Raw genomic sequence first — 21,159 nt, 5'->3', positions numbered from 1 at the left:
AGATGGGCAAATAAAGGAACAGAGGAAGACTGTTTTGAAATAAAACAAATGTCATGGATTGGCTAGACACAGAGGAATGGTGGGAAGCACTGGGGAACTCCCAAGGGAAGAAGGCTGAGAGCCCTGGGAGAGGTGGTGGGATGAAGATGAGTGGTCAGAGGGAGAAGACTGGGATTGGCAGCTAAAGAGGCAATGGCTTAGTGAGCTGGGAGAGTCTGTGGCAGAGAGAAGTGCAGAAGGCAGAGAGGAGGGAGGCTAAGAGGCAGAGATGAGTCTTGCTGAAGAAGCCAGGGTTTCTCTCCCTCCTGCTACAACAGGCTCCCCTCACCACTGGAGTCACAGTACTAGGAGAGGCATGAAGAGGGAGGAACAGTGGCAGGCATGCAGGCACAGTCTCAGATTGCTTGGGAAGGACCCGAGAGAGGAGGAGACTTGCTGTGGGAAGGCGGGGACCTTCAGTCCCCACAACTGCCTCTTAGGTGCAAGACCTACTGAGAAGAGTTGATGTGCTCATTAGGCCTGGTGCTCTTGAGCTGACCTTATACTTCTAATAAAGCGTTAACTTCACTTACTCCATATGATTTATTGCTGACTTGCTCTTGGCAACAGTTCTACACAAAAGCGAAAAGGACACTTTAATCTCAGAAATAAACCCTACCTCACAGGGCTGTTGTGGGAATTAAAGGAGGCTCCTAGGCTCCTTGGAGGAGGGGGAAAGGTGGGATATAAATGAAATGAAATAAATAAGTCACCAGTAAACAGAACTTCACGGTGAGATGAATTTATGTGGCTTTGTTCCTCAAAAAAGTTTTCTCTCTCTCTCTTTCTGCACTCCCTATTTCCAGGTGTTTACTGACCCCAGCAACCTCCAGAGGCACATCCGTTCTCAGCACGTCGGCGCACGGGCGCACGCTTGCCCTGACTGTGGGAAAACCTTTGCCACTTCTTCCGGCTTAAAGCAGCACAAGCACATTCACAGCACTGTCAAACCTTTCATATGTAAGTTGTCATGGCTGCCTCCGAGAGCGGGCCAGCCACTATAATTGCACATATCCTGAGCTGCAGCCTCCACCGCCACCCCCTCCAGCCTCTGCCAGCAGCAGCCGCTGTAATTTTATAGGTCAGAGCACCAGATTAAATTCTGCCGCAATTCCCACCCCCCACTTCACGCACGGCTCCTGTTTTTTCAGTAAACATTTGAGGCAGGGTTTTTTTTGTTTTTGACAGGTTAAAAGCTGAACTCCGCAGTCAGTCGGGCCAATTTGGCCTGCGACCATTTCTTTGCAGCAAGCGCACACCCACCCACACCCACACGCCGCCACCCCCCGAATCCTAGGAACATAGGAAACTGCCTTATACAGAGTCAGACCATTGATCTCTCCAGCTCAGAATTGCCTCCAATGACTTGCAGGGACTCTCCAGGCTTTCAGTCGGGGGCGTCTCTCCCAGCCCTACCTGGAGATGCATGTCTTTGAACCTGGCACCTTCTGCATGCAATGCAGATGTCGCAGGCTATGGGGACCCTTTGGACTGATCCACAAGGCTCTTCCTGTGTCTGTGCAAAGAGCGGTTCCCCAGTTCATCCCTGCACCCTTTCTTGGGCAGAAATAACCAACTCTGAGCAGCTTCCAACACACATAAAAACATAATAAAACGTTAAAAACTTCCCTATACAGGGCTGCCTTCAGATGACTTCTAAAAGTTGTGTAGTTCTCCATCTCCTTGACATCTGATGGGAAAGTGTTGCACAGGGAAGGTGCCACTACCAAGAAGGCCTTCTGCCTGGTTCCCTGTAATTTTGCTTCTCACAGTGAGGGAACCACCAGAAGGCCCTCGGAGGAGAACCTAAGTATCTGGGCTGAGTGATAGGGGTGGAGACACTTCTTCAGGTATACTGGGTCAAGGCCATTTAGGGTTTTAAAGGTCAGCACCAACACTTTGAATTGTGCTTGGAAACATACTGGGAGCCAGTGAAGATCTTTCAGGACCGGTGTTATATAGACCAGTGTTATATTCTTTAGGGAAGGCCATAAAGGCCCTCTGCCTGATTCCCTGTAACTTTATTGTGCCAGAAGGCCCTCAGAGCTGGACCTCAGTGTCCGGGCTGGATGATGGGGGTGGAGACGCTCCTTCAGATATACAGGGCTGAGTAGTTTGTTAACTGTGCTGGGCATTGTAGCTCTGTGATGGGTAAACTACAGCTCCCAGGGTTCTCTGGGACAAGCCCTGTGCTTTTTAAATGTGCAGTGGATGTGTTTTAAACATATGGTGTGGATGTGACCGTCATCTTCTATACAAGGAATTGTCTCAGCCAATATTTCCAGTGAGGTAATAGGCTTGGTAAGCCAAAGTACAACTTCGGGTTCACATGAGGGGCAGCAGTCAAACTGCTAGCTCGTTTGCAAAGCTAAGCAGGGTCCAGTGTGGTTTCAAACTGGATGGGGAACCCCATGTTGAGATTCCTGCATTGCAGGAGGTTGGACTAGATGATGCTTAGGGTCCCATCCAACTCTACAATTCTAGAATGCAGCATTTCTGCAAATTATGTTACTCCTCCCCCCCCCATGCTCCACTTCAACAGGGTGGCCCCCAAAACCAGTAAAAAACAACAACAAACAATCATGATTTCGGGTTGCATCCAACTAAGTCCTTTTTTTAAAACTATCATTTATTTATTGATTAAAAGATTTGCATATCTATACAAACATTATGTGCTATCTCTTAACAGGCAAAAAAAAGAAAATTATATAAAATAGAATATTTATAAAGAAATAAAGAAATAAAGAAGTAACAAAGATAAGAAACAAAGAAATCTTTTTTTAAAAAAAGAGACAAAGTTATTTACATAGTAAAAGTACTCATCCGCACAATCCTTCCCATCCTTCTCATTATACTGTTTGATATAACATTCTTTTTTACGCAGGTTTACATTGTATAATATCATTTCTTCCTGCTTTGTATACGTTCCTTTGATCTTTTTCTTTACAAATATCACTCAATCACTCATCCGACTAAGTCCTGTTCATTACTTTATTATGAAACACAACCTGCTTTCCAACCAGTTCTTTCATATTAATTTCATATTGGGTTTTGGTGTTTTGGTTTCTGTTGATGCTTTAGGTGAGGTCTGCCACAAGTCCTACACGCAGTTCTCCAACCTGTGCCGCCACAAGCGCATGCATGCCGACTGCCGGACCCAGATCAAGTGCAAGGACTGCGGCCAGATGTTCAGCACCACCTCCTCACTCAACAAGCACCGTCGCTTCTGCGAGGGGAAGAACCATTACAACCCCGGGGGGATATTCGGGCCAGGCCTGCCTCTCACTCCCAGCTCAATGATGGACAAATCCAAGCCATCTCCTGCCCTTAACCATGCCAGCCTGGGGTTCAGCGATTACTTCCCATCCCGGCAGCACCCTGGAGGGCTCCCCTTCTCCCCCGCTCCCCCAGCGTTCCCATCCCTCGCCCCTGGGTTCCCGGGCATCTTCCCTCCTTCGCTGTACCCCAGGCCCCCTTTATTACCTCCAACGCCGCTGCTGAAAAGCCCCCTCAACCACACTCAAGATGCCAAACTTCCCAGCCCCCTGGGCAACCCAGCCCTCCCTCTGATCTCCGCCGTGAGCAACAGCGGCCACCCCGCCTCCGGGGAGGAGCGTTACAACAGCAGCAACCTGGGGAACTCCTACCTGGAGAAGCTCAAGGCCAGGACCAGCGACATGTCAGACGCAAGTGACTTCGAGGACGTCAACACCACCACAGGAACGGACCTGGATACCACCACCGGAACAGGGTCTGACCTGGAGAGCGACGCAGAGAGCGACCGGGACAAAATGAAGGAGAAGAGCAAGCCGTCCGAGAGCAAGCCGGATTTCGGCAGTGGCGCAGTGCCTACCAGTTCCGCCAACAACATGAGCGACCTCCCCCTCTTCTACTCGCAGCATTCCTTCTTCCCTCCCCCCGAAGAGCAGCTCCTCCCCATGGCGGGAGCAGCCAATGACTCCATCAAGGCCATCGCCTCCATCGCAGAGAAGTACTTTGGGCCCGGCTTCATGGGGATGCAGGAGAAGAAGATGGGCTCCCTCCCGTACCATTCCATGTTCCCCTTCCAGTTCCTCCCCAACTTCCCCCATTCGCTGTACCCTTTTACGGACCGCACCCTCAACCACAGCTTGCTGGTCAAGGCAGAACCAAAGTCGCCCAGGGACCTTCACAAACTGGGCAGCACCAGCTCTGAGTCGCCCTTCGACCTTACCACAAAGCCAAAAGAAATCAAGCCAGCCTTGCCGCCCCCCAAAGTCCCACCCGCTCACCCGTCCGGGGAGGAGCAGCCGCTGGATCTCAGCATCAGCAACCGTATCCGGGCCAGTCAGAATGGGAGCCGGGACTCCCGGAGGAACCACGTGTACGGAGAAAGGAAGTTGTTGGCCAGTGAAGTATTACCCAAGATCTCTCAGGCTCAGATGCCGCCACAGCCATCACTGCATTACGCCAAGCCATCTCCTTTTTTCATGGACCCCATATACAGGTATTAACATAGCCTGCCTTAATCGCACACATTTGCAACTGAGGCCAACTGAGCCCCAGCGACAACAGTGGTGGCAAGCAATGGTTGGGGTTGCCACTGCTACTGAGTTACCCCAACCCTGGTGTGTGAAGCAATCACTCGGGTCTGGTCTACTTGCCAGCAAAGTTCTCAGGGTCTGAGCAGAGGAGGAATGGTGGAGACCACCTCCCCATCCTAACTTAAGGAAGAGGAAGACAGTAGATTTGCTACAGGGGTTTGAGGGAGGTCAGAGCTCAGAGGCAGATGAGGGGGGAAATTGGGAAATCATGGGAGAGCTAGAGCAACACCCAGCTGACACGTTGGCATTAGAAAGCATTTCAGAGCCTCCATCTCCCAGAACCTGGAGAGCCTTGAAAGTAGGAGAGCAAAGAGCTCAAAGACAGAGGGCACATAGCAGCACTGGTAGAGGAGGTGTGCTGGTCCCGGGGGGGGAAAGGTACTAATACCGTAGCCGAAGTTCAGTCCAGAGTCACTAGCAGGGTAGACGATCACTAGATGAGTCGCGAGGTCCGAAACAGGGAGCCGGGCGGGGGAGCAGGAACGCTGGTAGGGCAGCAGCAGGAAGCCAGGCGGGTAACAGGAACACTGGTAGAGCAAAAGCAGGGAGCCAGGCGGGGAACAGGAACACTGGTGGGTCAGCAGCGGGCAGCCGGGCAAGGAACAGGAACACCGGAGAGTCAGGAGCAGGAAGCCGGGCGAGGAACAGGCACACCGGGAGTGCAGGTCTAGGTCTGGGTAAAAGCAGGTACTCCACAACGACGTTGCTCCCGCAACCTGGGACTGGGCTGCCTGACCTTTATCTTCTTCTAAGGCCGGGGGCGGTCCCGGCCCCCAGGAGCCCCGCCTCTCCTGGCCTTAAGGCGAGCACTCCTCCTGGGAGAGACCAGTTCCCTTCGCCTCTCTGCCCTAAGCCTCTGCAGTTCAGGAGAGGCCGAAGGGTTACTGGGCCCCGGGGGAGGCTCACCTGTAGCCACTGAGTCCTCCAGCACCTCTGGGGCCAGAATGGTCTCACCTGGTGCCTGCCCCTGAGGATCTGGCACAGGTGCAGGCTCCTCAGCATCTAGGCCTTGCCCCAGTTCAGCCGGCCCTGGAGGCGGGGACTCCTGTGCCGGCTGGGATTCCTCCGGTTCACTCTCAGACTCGGAATCCCAGGCCATCACAGGAGGCGATGAGAATGACAAGGATGTGGGAGAGATGGGGGGGGTGGAGATTCACTTGGGACAACGCCATTTTCCAAGAGGCTGGGTTCTATAGCCTCTCTGTAAAGATTGAAATAAAAAAGGATGGTAAGAAACTTTATACTTTCTTGGGCAACCAGCCGGGAGCCGCTGACAACATCCTGACAAAAGTTGACCGTTAGCTGTGGCTGCAACATGGTTATGTTGTTTGCATGTCGAGACCCCGCAGCCACCCCCTCGTTGGAAATAACTCACACAAGGAAACAGATATTAGGTTTATGTTATTGGGCAAATTTTGGCCACAACTTTATTGAAATTACAGAATGTGAGTGGTATGGGCTTTGGCATTGACTGGACCTGACTATATCTGACTCCTGCCCATTGTGCAGGAAGTCCCCAGTAAGGGTAAGCCACCGGTATGGGGAGCCCTGTCGATGCGGACCAACTCAAGCTCCCCCTGGTGTTCCCGTTGGGGTCGTGTCAAGGCCTTAGCCCCCCAGCCGGGCTTCAGACTAGAACAACACCCCCGGATTCCTTTAACGGAATACCCTTAAGCATGGAGGGGCAGGTGATGGCCACACCTCACCTCCCCCACACTAGGTCAAACAATGCCTAACTGCCACAACTGGCCACGTCCCTCCAGCCAGCGGGTTGGCTGGCCGGGCTCTGACGTGGCCGGGATCCCCCAGGCAACGGGGGACAAGGTCCCCCACTCCCGGTGGGGAGTGGGTGGCCATGCAGTCCACCGCAAGTCCTCTCCACTGGGAAGTGGAGCAGATATATCACGTTGTATCCAATGAAACTCTGTGCAGAGTAGACCCACTTTAATTAATGGACATGACTGAACTAGGCCCATTAATTTCCATTTTATTCATTGAAATGAACGGCACTAGGTCCTCAACATTGAAGCGATAACTTTAGTTAAAAACAACAACTCAGTTCCTCAGCCCAGTGGCCAATAAATTCACCTCCATATCCAATGCCATTGACAAACAGAATACACGTGGATCAATTAAAATGAAATAAAATGTGCAGTTACATGAAGCAAATATTTTCCAAAGCCATTATCTGTGGCCAGACATGCTCTGATGAATAGGGTTTCTTCCGTGGCAGGTAAACAAAACAGAACACCAACTTGAGCACGACTCTGAAAGTGTCATTGCTTTTTTATGATGTGCTGCAGCAAACATTTCTTTCCAAATTGAAAAAAGAAGACATTTTAGTCTTCTGCCAACACTGGCCATCCCCACCACCAGAAGATAGAGTCAGGGGTGCCAACTTGAATAAAATATTTGGAGTGGGGCAGGTAAGCCCCGCCCCGCATAATCGGTCACATGACATGGTGCACACACACTATTTGAATAGTAATGCCCATTAACTTTGGGGGGCCCCCATTTTATGGGGGGCGCGCGAAGACCCTAGGAGTTGGCTAGCATAGAGTCATTTGAAAACAAGCTGACTGTTGGGCTAGGAGATTGTTTTCATCAAGTTATCATCTTAAAGCTTTTTTGCCTATGTAATAGGTGTATCTGTAACTCATAGGCTACCTTAACTTCTATTGTAGCAAATTAATGAGCACGACTAACTTAGGTCCACCCATTTAAATGGATCTATTCCAATCAAACATACAGCACATGCACTCCTGATCGTTCTTGGTCTGATACAGTCGTACCTTGGTTTTCGAACAGAATGCGTTCCGGAAGTCTGTTCGACTTCCAAAGCATTCAGAAACCAAGGCGTGGCTTCTTATTGGTTGCAGGAGCGTCCTGCAGTCAATCAGAAACTGTGGAAGCCGCACTGGATGTTCAGCTTCCAAGGCAAAGTTCGCAAACCGGAACAGCTATTTCCAGGTTTGCGACATTTGAGTTCTGAGTTGTTCGTGAACTAAACTGTTCGAAAACCAAGGTACAGCTGTATAGGACACTGGCCTAGATAAGCTCTTCTTACCTTTTTGTTGTTGTTGTTCTTAAGTATTGTTGTTGGCATTCATCTGTCTTGAGAGACAATGGTTGTGCTCCTCCAGGGGTGAAGTCAAACCACTGTGTTAGCAGCATCAACAATGTGATCTCCCTGGGGCACAAGCCTGGGCAGTGAGAATGGGGGTCCTGGGCTGCCCAGATGACAAACATCCACTCTTGGGCTCGCTGATGTGGTCCAAAGGAAAGCAGAGCAGTACCTTTGGCATCAGCTTGGCTGCAGGAGTTGCCAGAAAGAGGTGTACAAAATGCCATCCAACTGTTTGAGGGAATTGTGTCGGGTTTAAGTATATAGGCTTGTATAGGACAAGTGGGTCCAAAATTAGGAAACCAGAAACCGTGATCTGCAAATCATGCACGGTGGAGAAGTTTGGGAAACCATGAAGTCAATATGGGAAGATGCCAAGGAACTGTCAGCCAAGGTGATGTTGGCCGGGCACGTTGAGAAACCGGGAGGGGGTGGGTAAGGAAGAGGAACTCAAGTTTTCTCAAGATCCCTTTTCAGATTGGTACTCCATGAGGAGGGTTTCCTTGTTCTCACTCTTGAGATCCTAAGGACTTTGCTCAAAGCTTTATGTTGCCTCTCCCAATCATGCTCGTCTAGGAATGCCATTCCAGGTATGAAAAATGGCCCTGACCATTTTTGGCTTTGTTCCTTGGGAAATAGCAACGGTAACGGTAGAGATGGAAGTTATTCCAGTGGGATTCCAGCACCTCTGCGTAAGGGCTGGAAAACATGCCAAAATAACAGAGGTTGGAGGAAGCTTTGCCAGTCAAAACAGAAAGGCAGGAAACGGCACAGGAGCAGAAGACAGATGAATGAGATGGATCAGGGGACGGGGGAGACATGCTCAGTGAGTTCCTGGGAGATGTGGAGGATTAGTAGTGGGTTCTTTTGTGGGGGGGGGAGTAGATTTCAAAGTTAGAAACAAGTTAAAGGTTGTAAATCCAACTGAGGATGCCATGAGTTAGCAGTCTGGCAAGCTCAGAAAATAGAGAAATGCAAGTTGGACCCATAACATATTATTGCTGCTCAATGACACATTCCAGCAAGGTGGAAACACTTTGGCAGGACCAGTGAGAGGTGTGGCCTTGGGAAAGTTGTGAGGGCCAGATAGAGAGCCCTGGGGGACCACATTTGGCCCCTGGGTTGGAGGTCCTTCACTCATGCTCTTAAACCATGAATGGGCCTGCTCTGAGTGGGGCTAATGTTTGTTTCATCCCATTGTTATCTTCCTGGCACAACAGTAAGGCATCCCTTGGCAGAAACCAGGAAGGGTAGATTGATTGAATGAATGAATGAATAGACTTTATATACATACATTCTTAGTTCAGTTGGTAGAGCATGGGACTCTTAATCCCAGGTTTGTGAGTTCGAGTCTCATGTTGGGCAAAAGATTCCTGCATTGCAGAGGGTTGGACTACATGGCCCTCATGGTCTCTTCCAACTCTACAATTCTATGATTCTTCTGGTTTTCCCTGGAGGCCCTGTGAGGTATGTAACCCTCTGTATTGCTGTCCAGCAGGGTGGAGAAGCGGAAGGTGGTAGATTCAGTGGGTGCATTGAAGGAGAAGTATCTGAGACCATCCCCGCTGCTTTTTCATCCCCAGGTAAGACCAAATATTTTTTTTAAAAAAAAATATGTTATATTTGACTTTGATGCAGTTTGATGAGAACCGACTTTGTCTGGAACCTCCCGGACAGATGTGTGGATCAGAGCAGCAGACTGCATCCAGCTAAGACCTACTTTGAGTAGACCCATTGAAATGATTGGGCTAAGTTAATCACGTTCCTTAACTTCTACTCTTAGTAGGACTGGCAGAGACCACAGCTCATCATTTTGCAATTCCCTGGATTTTGCAGTAGTTTCCAACTCAGAAAATTGGCCTCAAAAAGGCATTGCAAAAAAAAAAAGTTCATTTGTGGAGATAAAATAAATTTTATTTTTTATTTTTTTTAATAAATTTTATTGGTGCGTGTGTCCCCCCCCCCCCCAGGTACAAACCTAGCACACCAGAGATAAATTTTCTACCCCAACCAGGTACTTGTTTCTAGCCTGACGTCAGCAACATCAGCAGCAGCATTATTATTATTATTATTATTATTATTATTATTATTAGCCTTATTTGAACACCAGGGCTTTTCAGAGCACCCAAAGCTCTGAAATACTTTGCAAGTTCTCATGAGACTCTTGATCTCAAGGTTGTGGGTTCGAGCCCAACGATGGGCAAAAAAATTCCTCCATTGCAGGGGGTTGGACTTGATGACCCTCATTGTGCCTTCCAACTCTTAAATTCTATGATTCTATTATTCTAGGGCCCCTCATAACTGAGCACACAAAAATGACGTTTCATTGAATGAGACCAGTGGCCTAGTGCTATCAAGAGCAGATTGGCAGGGTCTTGTGCTTCTGCAGCGTCTTGTGTGTTTCCATGACTTTGCTAAAAGATCTATAAGGCCCCTGCACAGGGGTCCCACCATATTAGGGGCCCCTTACTTCACTCTCAGCTTTAAGCACCTTTGCTATCCCTTAAGCAGAGGGGCTAGCAATAAAGCACAAGCCATCAGTGTCACATCTCAGTTTCCCTTCTGTTGGAAACAGTAAGAGTCTACCCTGTGGTTTCATTTACAGGGTACTCAACAACCATTGTTTTGCGGCTGCAGCTTTTCCCGCCCGATATGGTTTTGCTTTCACAGCTAAACTTAGTTCCTTCATTGTTTTGTCTCAGCCTGAGAGTTTGGTTAATAACTTCCCCCGATTTTCCATTTGAGGAGGTCCTACAATGGTGACAGGCTGACCAGGGACATCCTGTGTTTGTGTGGGTTAGAATAGCAGGAGAGAAATGATCTGATAGCTGTCCCAGAAAGTCTGGTGAGAAAGCTATGCGCTCCGAGAAAGACTGTGTGCTGGGGGCACAGAAGGGTCTAAAAGTCAATCTCATAAAATTTGGACCGTGGAAAACATCTGTCACATTGGTTGTCTGTCAAGTTAGTATCTGTCAACAGAATATATACAATGATGGTGGTCGTTCTCACCATCACAATTATCAACAAGTTCTTTATTTTTTCCCAAACCACCTTTCCTCCAAATAGCCCAGGGCAGCATGTATGAATCCCTCATTCACACTCACCCACCCATTCGATTCTCACAACAGCCCTGTGAAGTAGGGTAAGCTAAAATATAGTGTGTATCTCATGGTCATTCAACAAGCTTCTTGACTAAGTGATGCTGTGAACCTCTTGAATGGTGGGGCTAGGTTGTGGGCCTGGATGGGGAAGAAACTTGATTTAGTTTGCATATAAAGGTGAACCCACCTAATTCACACTTTCTGAAACAATATGTGAAATGAAACAAAGCCATTCATTGAAATTGGCACTCCTCCGAATTTTGCAGTGTAGTTCCCGAGCCAAGTAAGTCAAAGTGTCCATAAAGAGGCAGATATCTGTGATTATAACATTAAGAGTGCCTTGTATTAGGGGGAATTGCTTTGCAAAAATGTGCAAAATTGTACGTAAACATTGCAATAAATTTGCTGGTGAATTTTCACGAAGGCCTAATAATAATAATAATCATCATCATCATACAAACTGGTGTGGAAATGTGGAGTACTGAACTTAAAGTTGGAACAAATTAGAAATTGAGAGAAACAAAAATGGACAGACTTGCCCATCCCTAACTGTGAGAAGCAGAGTAGTGGGAGCTGGGAGCCAGAAGAGCGGCTAGTTGTCAGGACCAGAAAGCAAGTTAAAAAAACAAACCAAGGAGGCAAGAGCAAAGAGCAAACCAAGTCGAGACTAAAGCATAACCAGACACAGGGACACAGCAGAGTTCAGGAAGACTGTTGTTCCATCAAGGATCAACAAGAAAAGGAAGTCCTCTTAAACTACTTCCTGTCCAGGAAGGTCCAATATACACCTTCAGTGAGCACAGTCAATGGCGGAAGCTATTTCACCGGGTAGCTTCTATACGCATCTCAAAGCTTCACCACATCGGGGTGCTGCACACAGACCCAGCTGTTCCTGACACCATTTCCTGGCTGTAATTTGCAGTGCAATGTAGATTAATTGCTTAAATTGTGTGCCCATAGTTCAAGGGGTAGGGACCATTTCAGCCTGAGCTGGACAGGTTCCAGCTAGGCAAAAGCACTTGAGGAGAGTATGAATCAGGGCCAGGGAGGGGTGTGGCCTGAGGAGAGGTGCAGGGGCCACAGAGAGAGGTTTGGAAGGCCACATTTTCCCCCTGGGACCAAGGTTCTCCACTCCTGGAACATTCCTAGAAGGGCACAAGTCTATCTGTCTAAAACCCTTGAAATCCATGCTGTGGCATTTCCTTGCAAGTGCTATTTGTCAACAGCAAAATATCAGCATAAGGTTGGGATAGTCAACATGGGGCTGCTTTGCAGACATTGTTGGACTCCTCCTTCCATCAGCACCCCCACCAGCATGGCTAAATGTCGGGGACGATGGAAGTTGTAGTCTAACAACCTCTGGAGGACCACAGGTGAGCTAACCATGGACAGCTCTTTTTGATACCCAACTCCTAATGCATTGTCATTTAGTTTTACTGGGCCGTGGCGGGGTTTTTGAAACCGAAATGCTGATTTGTACAACATCTGGCATTTCAGAGAACACTAGCCTTTGGAAACCAAGGACAATAACATAAAAAAATAAATATATGCTGGATTCCCATGCTGGAATTTCTGAAAACATGACATATATCTCTCTTTTGTTTTGCAAGGGGCAGGAAGGGTATAAACAAAAGAAGGCTTTCCCCCCTGCACTGATTTTTGTATGACTCCAGCATGATCTGTTTCGAATGAACTTCTGCCTGCACAAATCATTGGCAAGCCTTTCAGATTGCTTAATGGCAAGCCCCGCCCCCCCGCCCCGATGACTGTCTTTCCTTCTTCCTCTTCTCTGATTTTCTTTTCTTCCTCATCTTTATTTGTCATTTCGAACCGGTTGCTCCTGCCTTAAATAGCAAATACTCCTGCCAAACGGAGAGGCCAGGGCCTGCCTTTAGAATTGTCGAACGAGCCCACGACATCTCACACTGGCAAACCCTCTGTGATTAAGTGCCAAAAGAGCGGGGAGCGACAAAAGCCGCCACCAGGTACTCCGGTAAAGGGCTGAGTGAAAAGAACCCTCGACGAGATCCACCAAGTGTTTTGCAACCCGCTCGGTTTTGTTACATGACTGGCAGCGGGGGCTGGCCCTCTGTTCCCTTGCGCTATTATCATACAGGCCTAGGATCTGTTCTATTAAATAACACAAATGGCTTTTATGGGACTCCTTTTATTTTCTTTTTTAAGGTTTATGATTGGTTGTCAACCTTCTGCAATTTATTCCTCAATGATCAGGACAGCACTCTCTATCTATCTTCCTTCCTTAATGTTGTCCCTTGTTTTCTTTCCTTCTCTCTCTCCCCTTCCCCTTCCTTTCCTTTTTTTCTTACTCATTCTCTCTGTCTCTGCCTCTCCCCCCTTCCCTTCTCTCCTATTTTCTTAGTCATTCTCTCTCTCTCTCTCTCTCTCTTTCACACACACACACACACAGAGAGAGAGAGAGAGAGAGAGAGAGAGAGAGAGAGAGAGAGAGAAAGAGAGAGGTAGGAGGGAATCGGGGGAGACTGTACATGTTCCACATTTTAATGTAAAGCCACTGACTTCGGAGAAACTGAATTTGGCACATCCGTCTGTCATTAGAAGTGATATGCATTCTTAGGCATTATCTCCAGTCTCATTTGAACGGAGCAGGAACATGGCAAATGCCAGCTCTCCCAGGTACCCAACAGAGCACTTTGTTTTGTGACTGAAAGATCCCTCCTACCATCAAAAGTGTGACCTCCCGTCCACAACACTGGACTCTTAATTCTGAGCCTTTCACCCTGCTCAGCCTCTGTTGCTCTTTCCTTCCCGCATAACGATACCATTAAGACAGTTTTTAATCGCCTAGCTCTTAGCATAACACAGCAAAGATTTATCTTACAGGGCAACCATCTCGCTTTACTTTATTGGGCTGTTTCCCCTGACAAACAATGTTAACCAGCTATAAGGAAGAGATGTTTAGCACAGACCCCAGTGTGCTAGTTATTGCAGGTTTCTACATGGGGGGAACATTTGGAAGAAAAAACAAGTTGGGAGTAGGGACGGGATGGTTCTCATTGAAAGGCCAACTTACCTAAATTGCAGAGTCTGAAACCAAGTGTACACCTCTCTGAATTTTGCAATGCAGTTCTGCAGCCAAGTAACATCTTTTAAAAGATGCATGTACTAGGAGAAAGTGTGCACATAAATGTGTACATTGGCAAAACTAGTATAATAAAAATACATTTTATTAAGATAAATGGCTAAAATGCTGGTGAATTTTCATGAGGATATAATCATCAGCATCAGCATCTTCGCACACTAATGTGGAAATGTGGAGAGCTGAAAGGTAGAAGGGGGGTGTTACTGGGTTGTTGTTTTTATTTTTGTTATATATATTGTGATTTTTATCTTGATCTTATCTGTGAACCGCCCTGAGACTTTCGGGTATAGGGCGGTATATAAATTCAATAAATACTACTAATAATAGTAGTAGTAGTAGTAATAGGAAAATGAGACAAACTGAAACATTCACCCACCCCTAGATGATGATAAAGCAGCAGACAGGCTCCCGCAGCCTGGTCTGATCTAAATGTTTGCACCTTACATCATATAATGTGCAGAAGAACTCCAGAGCAATATCTCATTAAAATCAAGGAAGTGGAGTGGCTAGGCCCAACTCGGAATTATCTCTGTCTGATAGATAGATCGATAGATCGATAGATCGATAGATCGATAGATCGATAGATCGATAGATAGATCGATAGATAGATAGATAGATAGATAGATAGATATGATAGATGATAGATAGATAGATCTGATAGATATAGATGACAGACAGACAGATGATAGATAGATGATAGATAGATAGATGATAGATAGATAGATGATAGATAGATAGATCTGATAGATAATAGATAGATAGATCTGATAGATAATAGATAGATAGATAGATAGATAGATAGATAGATAGATAGATGATAGATAGATAGATAGATAGATAGATAGATAGATAGATAGATGATAGATAGATGATAGATAGATAGATCTGATAAATGCTTATAGGCCTGCCTGCTTGGTAGAATCTAGAATCCCGCTGCCACCAAGCTTGTTCAAAATCTATAAACAAACGGTGTTGGCCACTACGGGTGACAAACCTTCCCCCTTCTCTGAACAGATGTCGGCAATAGAAACCATGACAGAGAAACTGGAGAGCTTTGCAGCCATGAAGGCGGACGCCGGCGCTTCCTTGCAGCCCCTCCCGCACCATCCCTTCAACTTCCGGTCACCACCCCCAACGCTGTCCGACCCCATTTTGCGCAAGGGCAAAGAACGCTATACCTGCAGGTAAGAAGCCAAGGGCCGCCAGCAGCTGCTGCAAAGAACAAGGAAGACAGAAAAGGCTCGGCTTAAGATCCGGGACAGCAAGATCCGGGACAGGGATTCCCATCCTTCTAGGCCAGTGGGCACATTTGGGATTTTTGATCATGTGTCGCTGGTCCCACTCTCTCTGTTCACTTCTCTCCTCCTTCAGATCACCAGAGAGAGGTAGAAAGAGTGTCCCCACATGCTGCTCTTTTGCAAGCGATCCATTAGTATAGATTAGCCTTGAAAAGCCCATGGAGTTGAAAGAGGAAGTGGGAAAGAGCATCACTTTCCCAACTTCCTCCTTCAGCTCTATGGACTTGTTGAGGGGGAAGAAGGTAAGCCGCCTCACCAACTTGTAGACAAGGAGGCACGGTGCGGTGGTGTCAGGGGGCTCAGAAGCTTCATGGGCACCAGGAGGAAGCCTCAAGGATGCCATTGCACACATGGGCACCCTGTTGGTGACCCCTGATCCAAGAAAAGGAAACAGTCTCTTCCTCTTTCTGATTTCTTTGCTTGAGATTCTCTCTACCCCCACCATGCCAGTTAGTAATCTCTGGATCACACCACTATAGCAAAGGACCATAGAGGAAGGGTGTAGTTCAGTGGTAGAACACCTGCTTTGAATGTAGAAGGTCCCAAGTTCAAGCTCTGGCATCTCCAGGTAGTTCTTGTCTGAAATTCCAGAGAGAGGCTGCCAGTCTGGGCAGGCAATACTGACCTTGATGGACCAATGCTCTGACTCGGTATAAGGTGGCTTCCCGTGTTCCTGTGATAGCCATAAGACTAGGGTATGAACTTCACCGTCTTCTCACCTCCTAGGTACTGTGGTAAAATATTCCCGCGTTCAGCAAATCTGACGAGACATCTGCGGACACACACAGGAGAGCAACCTTACAGGTAAGGAAGAACGTAGTTTTAAATCTCAGGACAAACAGCAGGAAACAGTCGATATAGACTATTTTTCCTGAAGAGAATTATCAGCAAGAAAGGTTTGGGGCAAATATAAAGGAGCCTGATTTTTCTGTGGAACTGATTGCCACAGGATCATGGGATGGTGACTCAGCGTAGATGAACCTAGCAGACTCACAGCAAATAAGCATTAGCTGTGATGCCTCAGAATGGAGCCTCCATGTTCAGGGCCTCTCTACCACAGGTGCCCTTTTAGAGTTTGGTGTGGAGCAGAAAATAAGCCTCAAAATATCTGCTGTTGCCAGGCGGGGGGGGGGGGGGCGGGCTCCACAAACCTGATAAATTCTAAGAGTTTTATCCACTGAAATTAATGGACATGTAGGCCCATTCATTTCAATGGGTTTACTCTTGAGTTAAACTTATTAGGATAATGGCAGTTTTTCATAATGGCGCCAGGTAAAGAGAAATTTCAGTCCAATTTTGGGGGGAGTCGGAGGTTGGATTTCAACCATTTATTGAGACAATTTGCCAGCAGGGTGTGTGTGAAAGAGAGTGGGCATAAAAGTAGCTTTAGCAGGAAGAAAGAGGTGGTCTGAAGCAAAGGAAGGATAAAAGGAGAAGGAAAGAGTTTGTGGAGGACCACTCTATTATAGTGTTATAGATTGGGAGAGCGAGACCCTAGAAATTAATAAATGGTAAAGGTAAAGGGACCCCTGGCCATTAGGTCTAGTCGTGGCCGACTCTGGGGTTGCAGTGCTCATCTCACTTTATTGTCGAGGGAGCCGGCGTACAGCTTCCAGGTCATGTGGCCAGCATGACTAAGCTGCTTCTGGCGAATCAGAGCAGCGCACGGAAACACCATTTACCTTCCCACTGGAGCGGTACCTATTTATCTACTTGCACTTTGATGTGCTTTTGAACTGCTGGGTCGACAGGAGCAGGGACCGAGCAATGGGAGCTCACCCCGTCGCGGGGATTTGAACTGCCAACCTTCCGATCGGCAAGTCCTAGGCTCTGTGGTTTAACCCACAGCACCACCCGCGTCCCTAATAAATGGTAGGATTTTTATTATTTGGGGAGAAATACAGGCTGGAGAAGAATTCCCAAACTAGCCTATGCAAAATGACCTGGCCAAGCTAGGATCATTAAGAAACAACACAGGGCCGTTGAGAGCCATTGGCAATGCAAGAGAACTGTCCTCCCCACTTTCCCTGAGGTGTGGACAGAGACTGGGGGTTTGGAAGGTTGCCATCAGGGTAACTGGGTGTGAGGTAACAGGAGAAGAGAGTTTTTAGCAAGGTGTTTGAGGAAGAAGAAGGAAGAAGAAAGACTGGGATCCACCTTGGGCAGGTTGGATAAAGCAGGCTTCCTCAACCTCGGCCCTCCAGATGTTTTTGGCCTACGACTCCCATGATCCCTAGCTAGAAGAACCAGTGGTCAGGGATGATGGGAATTGTAGTCTCAAAACATCTGGAGGGCCGAGGTTGAGGAAGCCTGGGCTAAAGGCTGCCTTGGACTTCAGGGCTGCACTGCTGTAGGGAACAAGCCCCTCTTGAAAGGACCATGCTGTAAAAGCCGGACTCCTTCCATGCAGACTGAAGGTGTAAATAGATGAATAAACAATATTTCTTAAAGCTACGGCAGTCTCCGCCATGCCTCAATTCTCCAAAGGAACATAGACCCTGGGTGAGTGCCTGGGACCCTCTGGGCTTGGCAGAGGGGAGGAGGCACCCAAAATTTGTAACACTAGAAACAGTGTTAGAAGCAAAGGATCTGGCGATGAAAAGAGTGCCCAAATGCTCATAGTAAAGGTAAAGGGACCCCTGACCATTAGGTCCAGTCGTGACCGACTCTGGGGTTGCGGCGCTCATCTCGCTTTACTGGCCGAGGGAGCCGGCGTACAGTTTCCGGGTCATGTGGCCAGCATGACTAAGCCGCTTCTGGCGAACCAGAGCAGTGCACGGAAACGCCGTTTACCTTCCCGCCAGAGCAGTACCTATTTATCTACCTGCACTTTGACGTGCTTTCGAACTGCTAGGTTGGCAGGAGCAGGGACTGAGCACCGGGAGCTCACCCCGTCGCGGGGATTCGAACCGCCGAACTTCTGATCGGCAAGCCCTAGGCTCTGTGGTTTAACCCATAGTGCTACCAGCATCCCAATGCTCATAGTATGGGACTCACAAAAGAGTGTCTGGTTTTCAGGCACACCTTGGGGCCTCTGAGAATCCTGGGGACCTTGGTCAGGGATAGAGTATACTTGACATGTGTCAGTTACTTTAAAATGTTTTCAGCTGGCCCTGTTGCATTTGGGGAAGCCTCCTTCTCCATCAGCAGAGCGAGGTCTTCAATTTTCACCCCAAAGCCCTGCCCCTGTCCTCATGGGAGCTTTCAGCTCTGCGATAGGGTTTTTAGTTTTATTTTTCATTTTGGTCAAGACCTGCTTCCACGGCCACTGCCTCGCCCCCATGCACATTCTGCAGTTGCTTCCCCGCTCTTCCAATCTGTCTGTTGGACTGTTTTGCTCTTTGAATGAGATGAATGCTGCCGTGTTCCCTTGTCCAGAGCCCAAAGCACACATCAGATCATTCACAGCTTGTTCAGTCCATTTTTCTTCCAAAAAAGGAGACTTTGATACTTAGCATAAGTTAGCAAAATAAAGTTGTATTTGGTCTGGTCCTCTCCCAGAAACGGGGTTGGGGAAAGTCTGTGCATTTTTATTATTTTTTAGCAATCAAGGTTTGACTTCTGGGCAATCCTGCATAGTAATGGCACTCCGGAGAGGGAAGGTGGCATTTTGCAAAGAGCAAGGGCCACTATTGGGTTGTTGTTTTTCTTTTCGCAATCTTGGCTTCTAATTTTAGCAAAACAAATGGCTCCTTGGAAAACGTTCCGGCTTAGCCTGGGCAGGAAGAAGCCCATTGCTAGGTTCTAGCTCCTATATTTGGACCATCCCCCCCCCCGCCCTTCATCTGCTTAAGTAGTTCCTTTGTTGACCCATTTAATCTGAAGAGATTAATCAAGCACCTGACAGTGAGTGAGCGTGAACTTCAGGGCAAGCAAAGCAGAGCTGAGTTGATGAACTTTGCTCCAATCCCAATTCCCAGGGCAATCCTGGGCATGTTTACAACCATGGATTCCTCAGCTGTGGCTCCTGAGTTGCAGGGAGTTGGTGAACCCTGTGTTCCCTTCCAGCTCTGATGATTCTACTCTGATGTAAACCCCAACGATGTCTCTGGAGGTTTTTGAGCAGAGGTTTGTCCTGAAAAACCTGCATTGGCTCCCAGTACGTTTCCGAGCACAATTCAAAGTGTTGGTGCTGACCTTGAAAGCCCTAAATGGCCTTGGCCCAGTATACCCAAAAGAGTGTCTTCATCCCCATCGTTCAGCTCAAACACTGAGGTCCAGTGCTGAGGGCCTTCTGGCAGTTCCCTCACTGCAAGAAGCGTAGTTACAGGGAACCAGGCAGAGGGCCTTCTTGGTAGTGGCTCCCACCCTGTGGAACACCCTCCCATCAGATGTCAAAGGAATAAACGACTGTCTGACTTTTAGAAGACATCTGAAGGCAGCCCTGTTTAGGGAAGTTTTTAATGTTTGGTGTTTTATTGTGTTTTTAATATTCTGTTGGAAGCCGTCCAGAGTGGTTGGGGAGGCCCGGCCAGACAGGCGGGATACAAGTAATAATAATAATAATAATAATAATAATAATAATAATAATAGCCATCTGTCATGGATGCTTTAGCTGAGATTCCTGCATTGCAGGGGGTTGGACTGGATGACCCTTGTGGTTCCTTCCAATTGTACAATTCTATAATTCTTTGACTTCACTGTGGTGTACTCCCTGGCAAATGTGTATAGGCAAAGGTGGGAGAAACTACAACCCTCCAGATGTCCCTGGCCAGGTTTGCAGTAGTATCCCCTCTCCGAAGAAGAAGCAAATCTCAAAAAGTCAATGATGTGTGAGCATGCTCAATGGCAACGCAATGTTCTGTATCAATTGGAGAGAGAGAAAAACCAATTAAAGCAAATGAATAAAGAGAAAGACAGGGAGATTCCCAACAGCGGCATTCTGCAAGCTGGTGTTCTCCAAAGTCTACAGCTCAACATCAATCCCAGCTAATACATTGGTGGGGGTGGAGGAAGCCATAGCTCAGTGGTAGAACATCTGTTCTCCAGGTAGAATTCAGCTCCCATATGAAAGTGTGGAAAGCCACTGCCAGTCAGAGTGGTCAGTCCTGAGCTAGACTGACCAATACACAGTAGCTTCCTATCTTCCTATGTCTATTGGTCTAGGTGAGGAAAAGTAGGGGCTAAGCCCCATTGCTTCCTGCAATTAGATTAAGATAATATCAAACTCTGTTGAAACTGGATCCACAGTTGCATCTTGAATTCATGGGTGGCAAATCTGGGGTAGACCCTATCTCCACATCCTCTCCAGGGGAGGACTGGAAATTCTCCCCCAGCAGTTCAGGAAGAACTTGAGAATGGGAAAGATTTCCGAAACTGTTCATGAAATTGTGAAGTTTTAGTTCAGGCCTCCTGCTTCTCTGAATGCAAAGCCAGCCCCTCTCTTTGTCTAGGTCAGTGATTAAAAGCAGCACAGTGACCCCTCTGAGAACTCATATAACCCAATAACTGTTTTCCCTCACTCCTCATATGCTCAGCCATGAGATACAGCCTTCTTAACATCTTCCTCTGGTTTTGATATTTTTAAGCAAGGTAATTATCTAAACTCTGTATCCTAACTTCTGTGCCCATCACTCACAGCTCAAGCAAGGGGCTGTCTAGAGTAACTTTTCAAAGACTTCCGTAACAGACAGGCAATGGGTGCTTTTTCTTAATTTGCACAAGGCTCTTTGAAGTCATCAATTATTATTTTTTAACAAAAGGAACAGGAAAATATGCTTTAAATGGCACACGGTACCAGCAAATAATATAGGTGACGGACCATTGGATCATGACCTGCGTACCTTTTTTTGTCTCTTAAAGAAGCTAGAACGTATTTTCATATTTTCTGTTCCGTTTTAAACCCATCGCAGGAATGAAGGAGGCTCCTCACTCCTGTCGTCGGGAACAGAGG

At 47.6% G+C, this 21,159-nt stretch overlaps 1 protein-coding gene across 5 annotated transcripts in view; it reads left to right on the top strand.

Annotated features, from left to right (window-relative positions):
- The window catches only part of PRDM16 (PR/SET domain 16), a 473,218-nt gene that overhangs the window by 435,471 nt on the left and 16,588 nt on the right, over positions 1-21,159 (top strand). For 4 of the 5 annotated variants that reach the window (XM_081201406.1, XM_081201407.1, XM_081201405.1 and 1 more), the window contains exons 8-12: positions 846-999; positions 3,121-4,525; positions 9,242-9,329; positions 14,983-15,152; positions 15,993-16,070. In XM_081201406.1, the coding sequence (XP_081057532.1) occupies positions 846-999; positions 3,121-4,525; positions 9,242-9,329; positions 14,983-15,152; positions 15,993-16,070 (1,895 nt within the window). The remainder of the gene's footprint in view (positions 1-845; positions 1,000-3,120; positions 4,526-9,241; positions 9,330-14,982; positions 15,153-15,992; positions 16,071-21,159) is intronic. The other variant, XM_081201404.1, reaches the window with a different exon arrangement.

The sequence above is a fragment of the Podarcis bocagei genome, assembly GCF_964188305.1.
Source record: "Podarcis bocagei genome assembly, chromosome: 7".
Taxonomy (NCBI): domain Eukaryota; kingdom Metazoa; phylum Chordata; class Lepidosauria; order Squamata; family Lacertidae; genus Podarcis; species Podarcis bocagei.
This window is presented reverse-complemented; position numbering and strand designations above follow the sequence as displayed.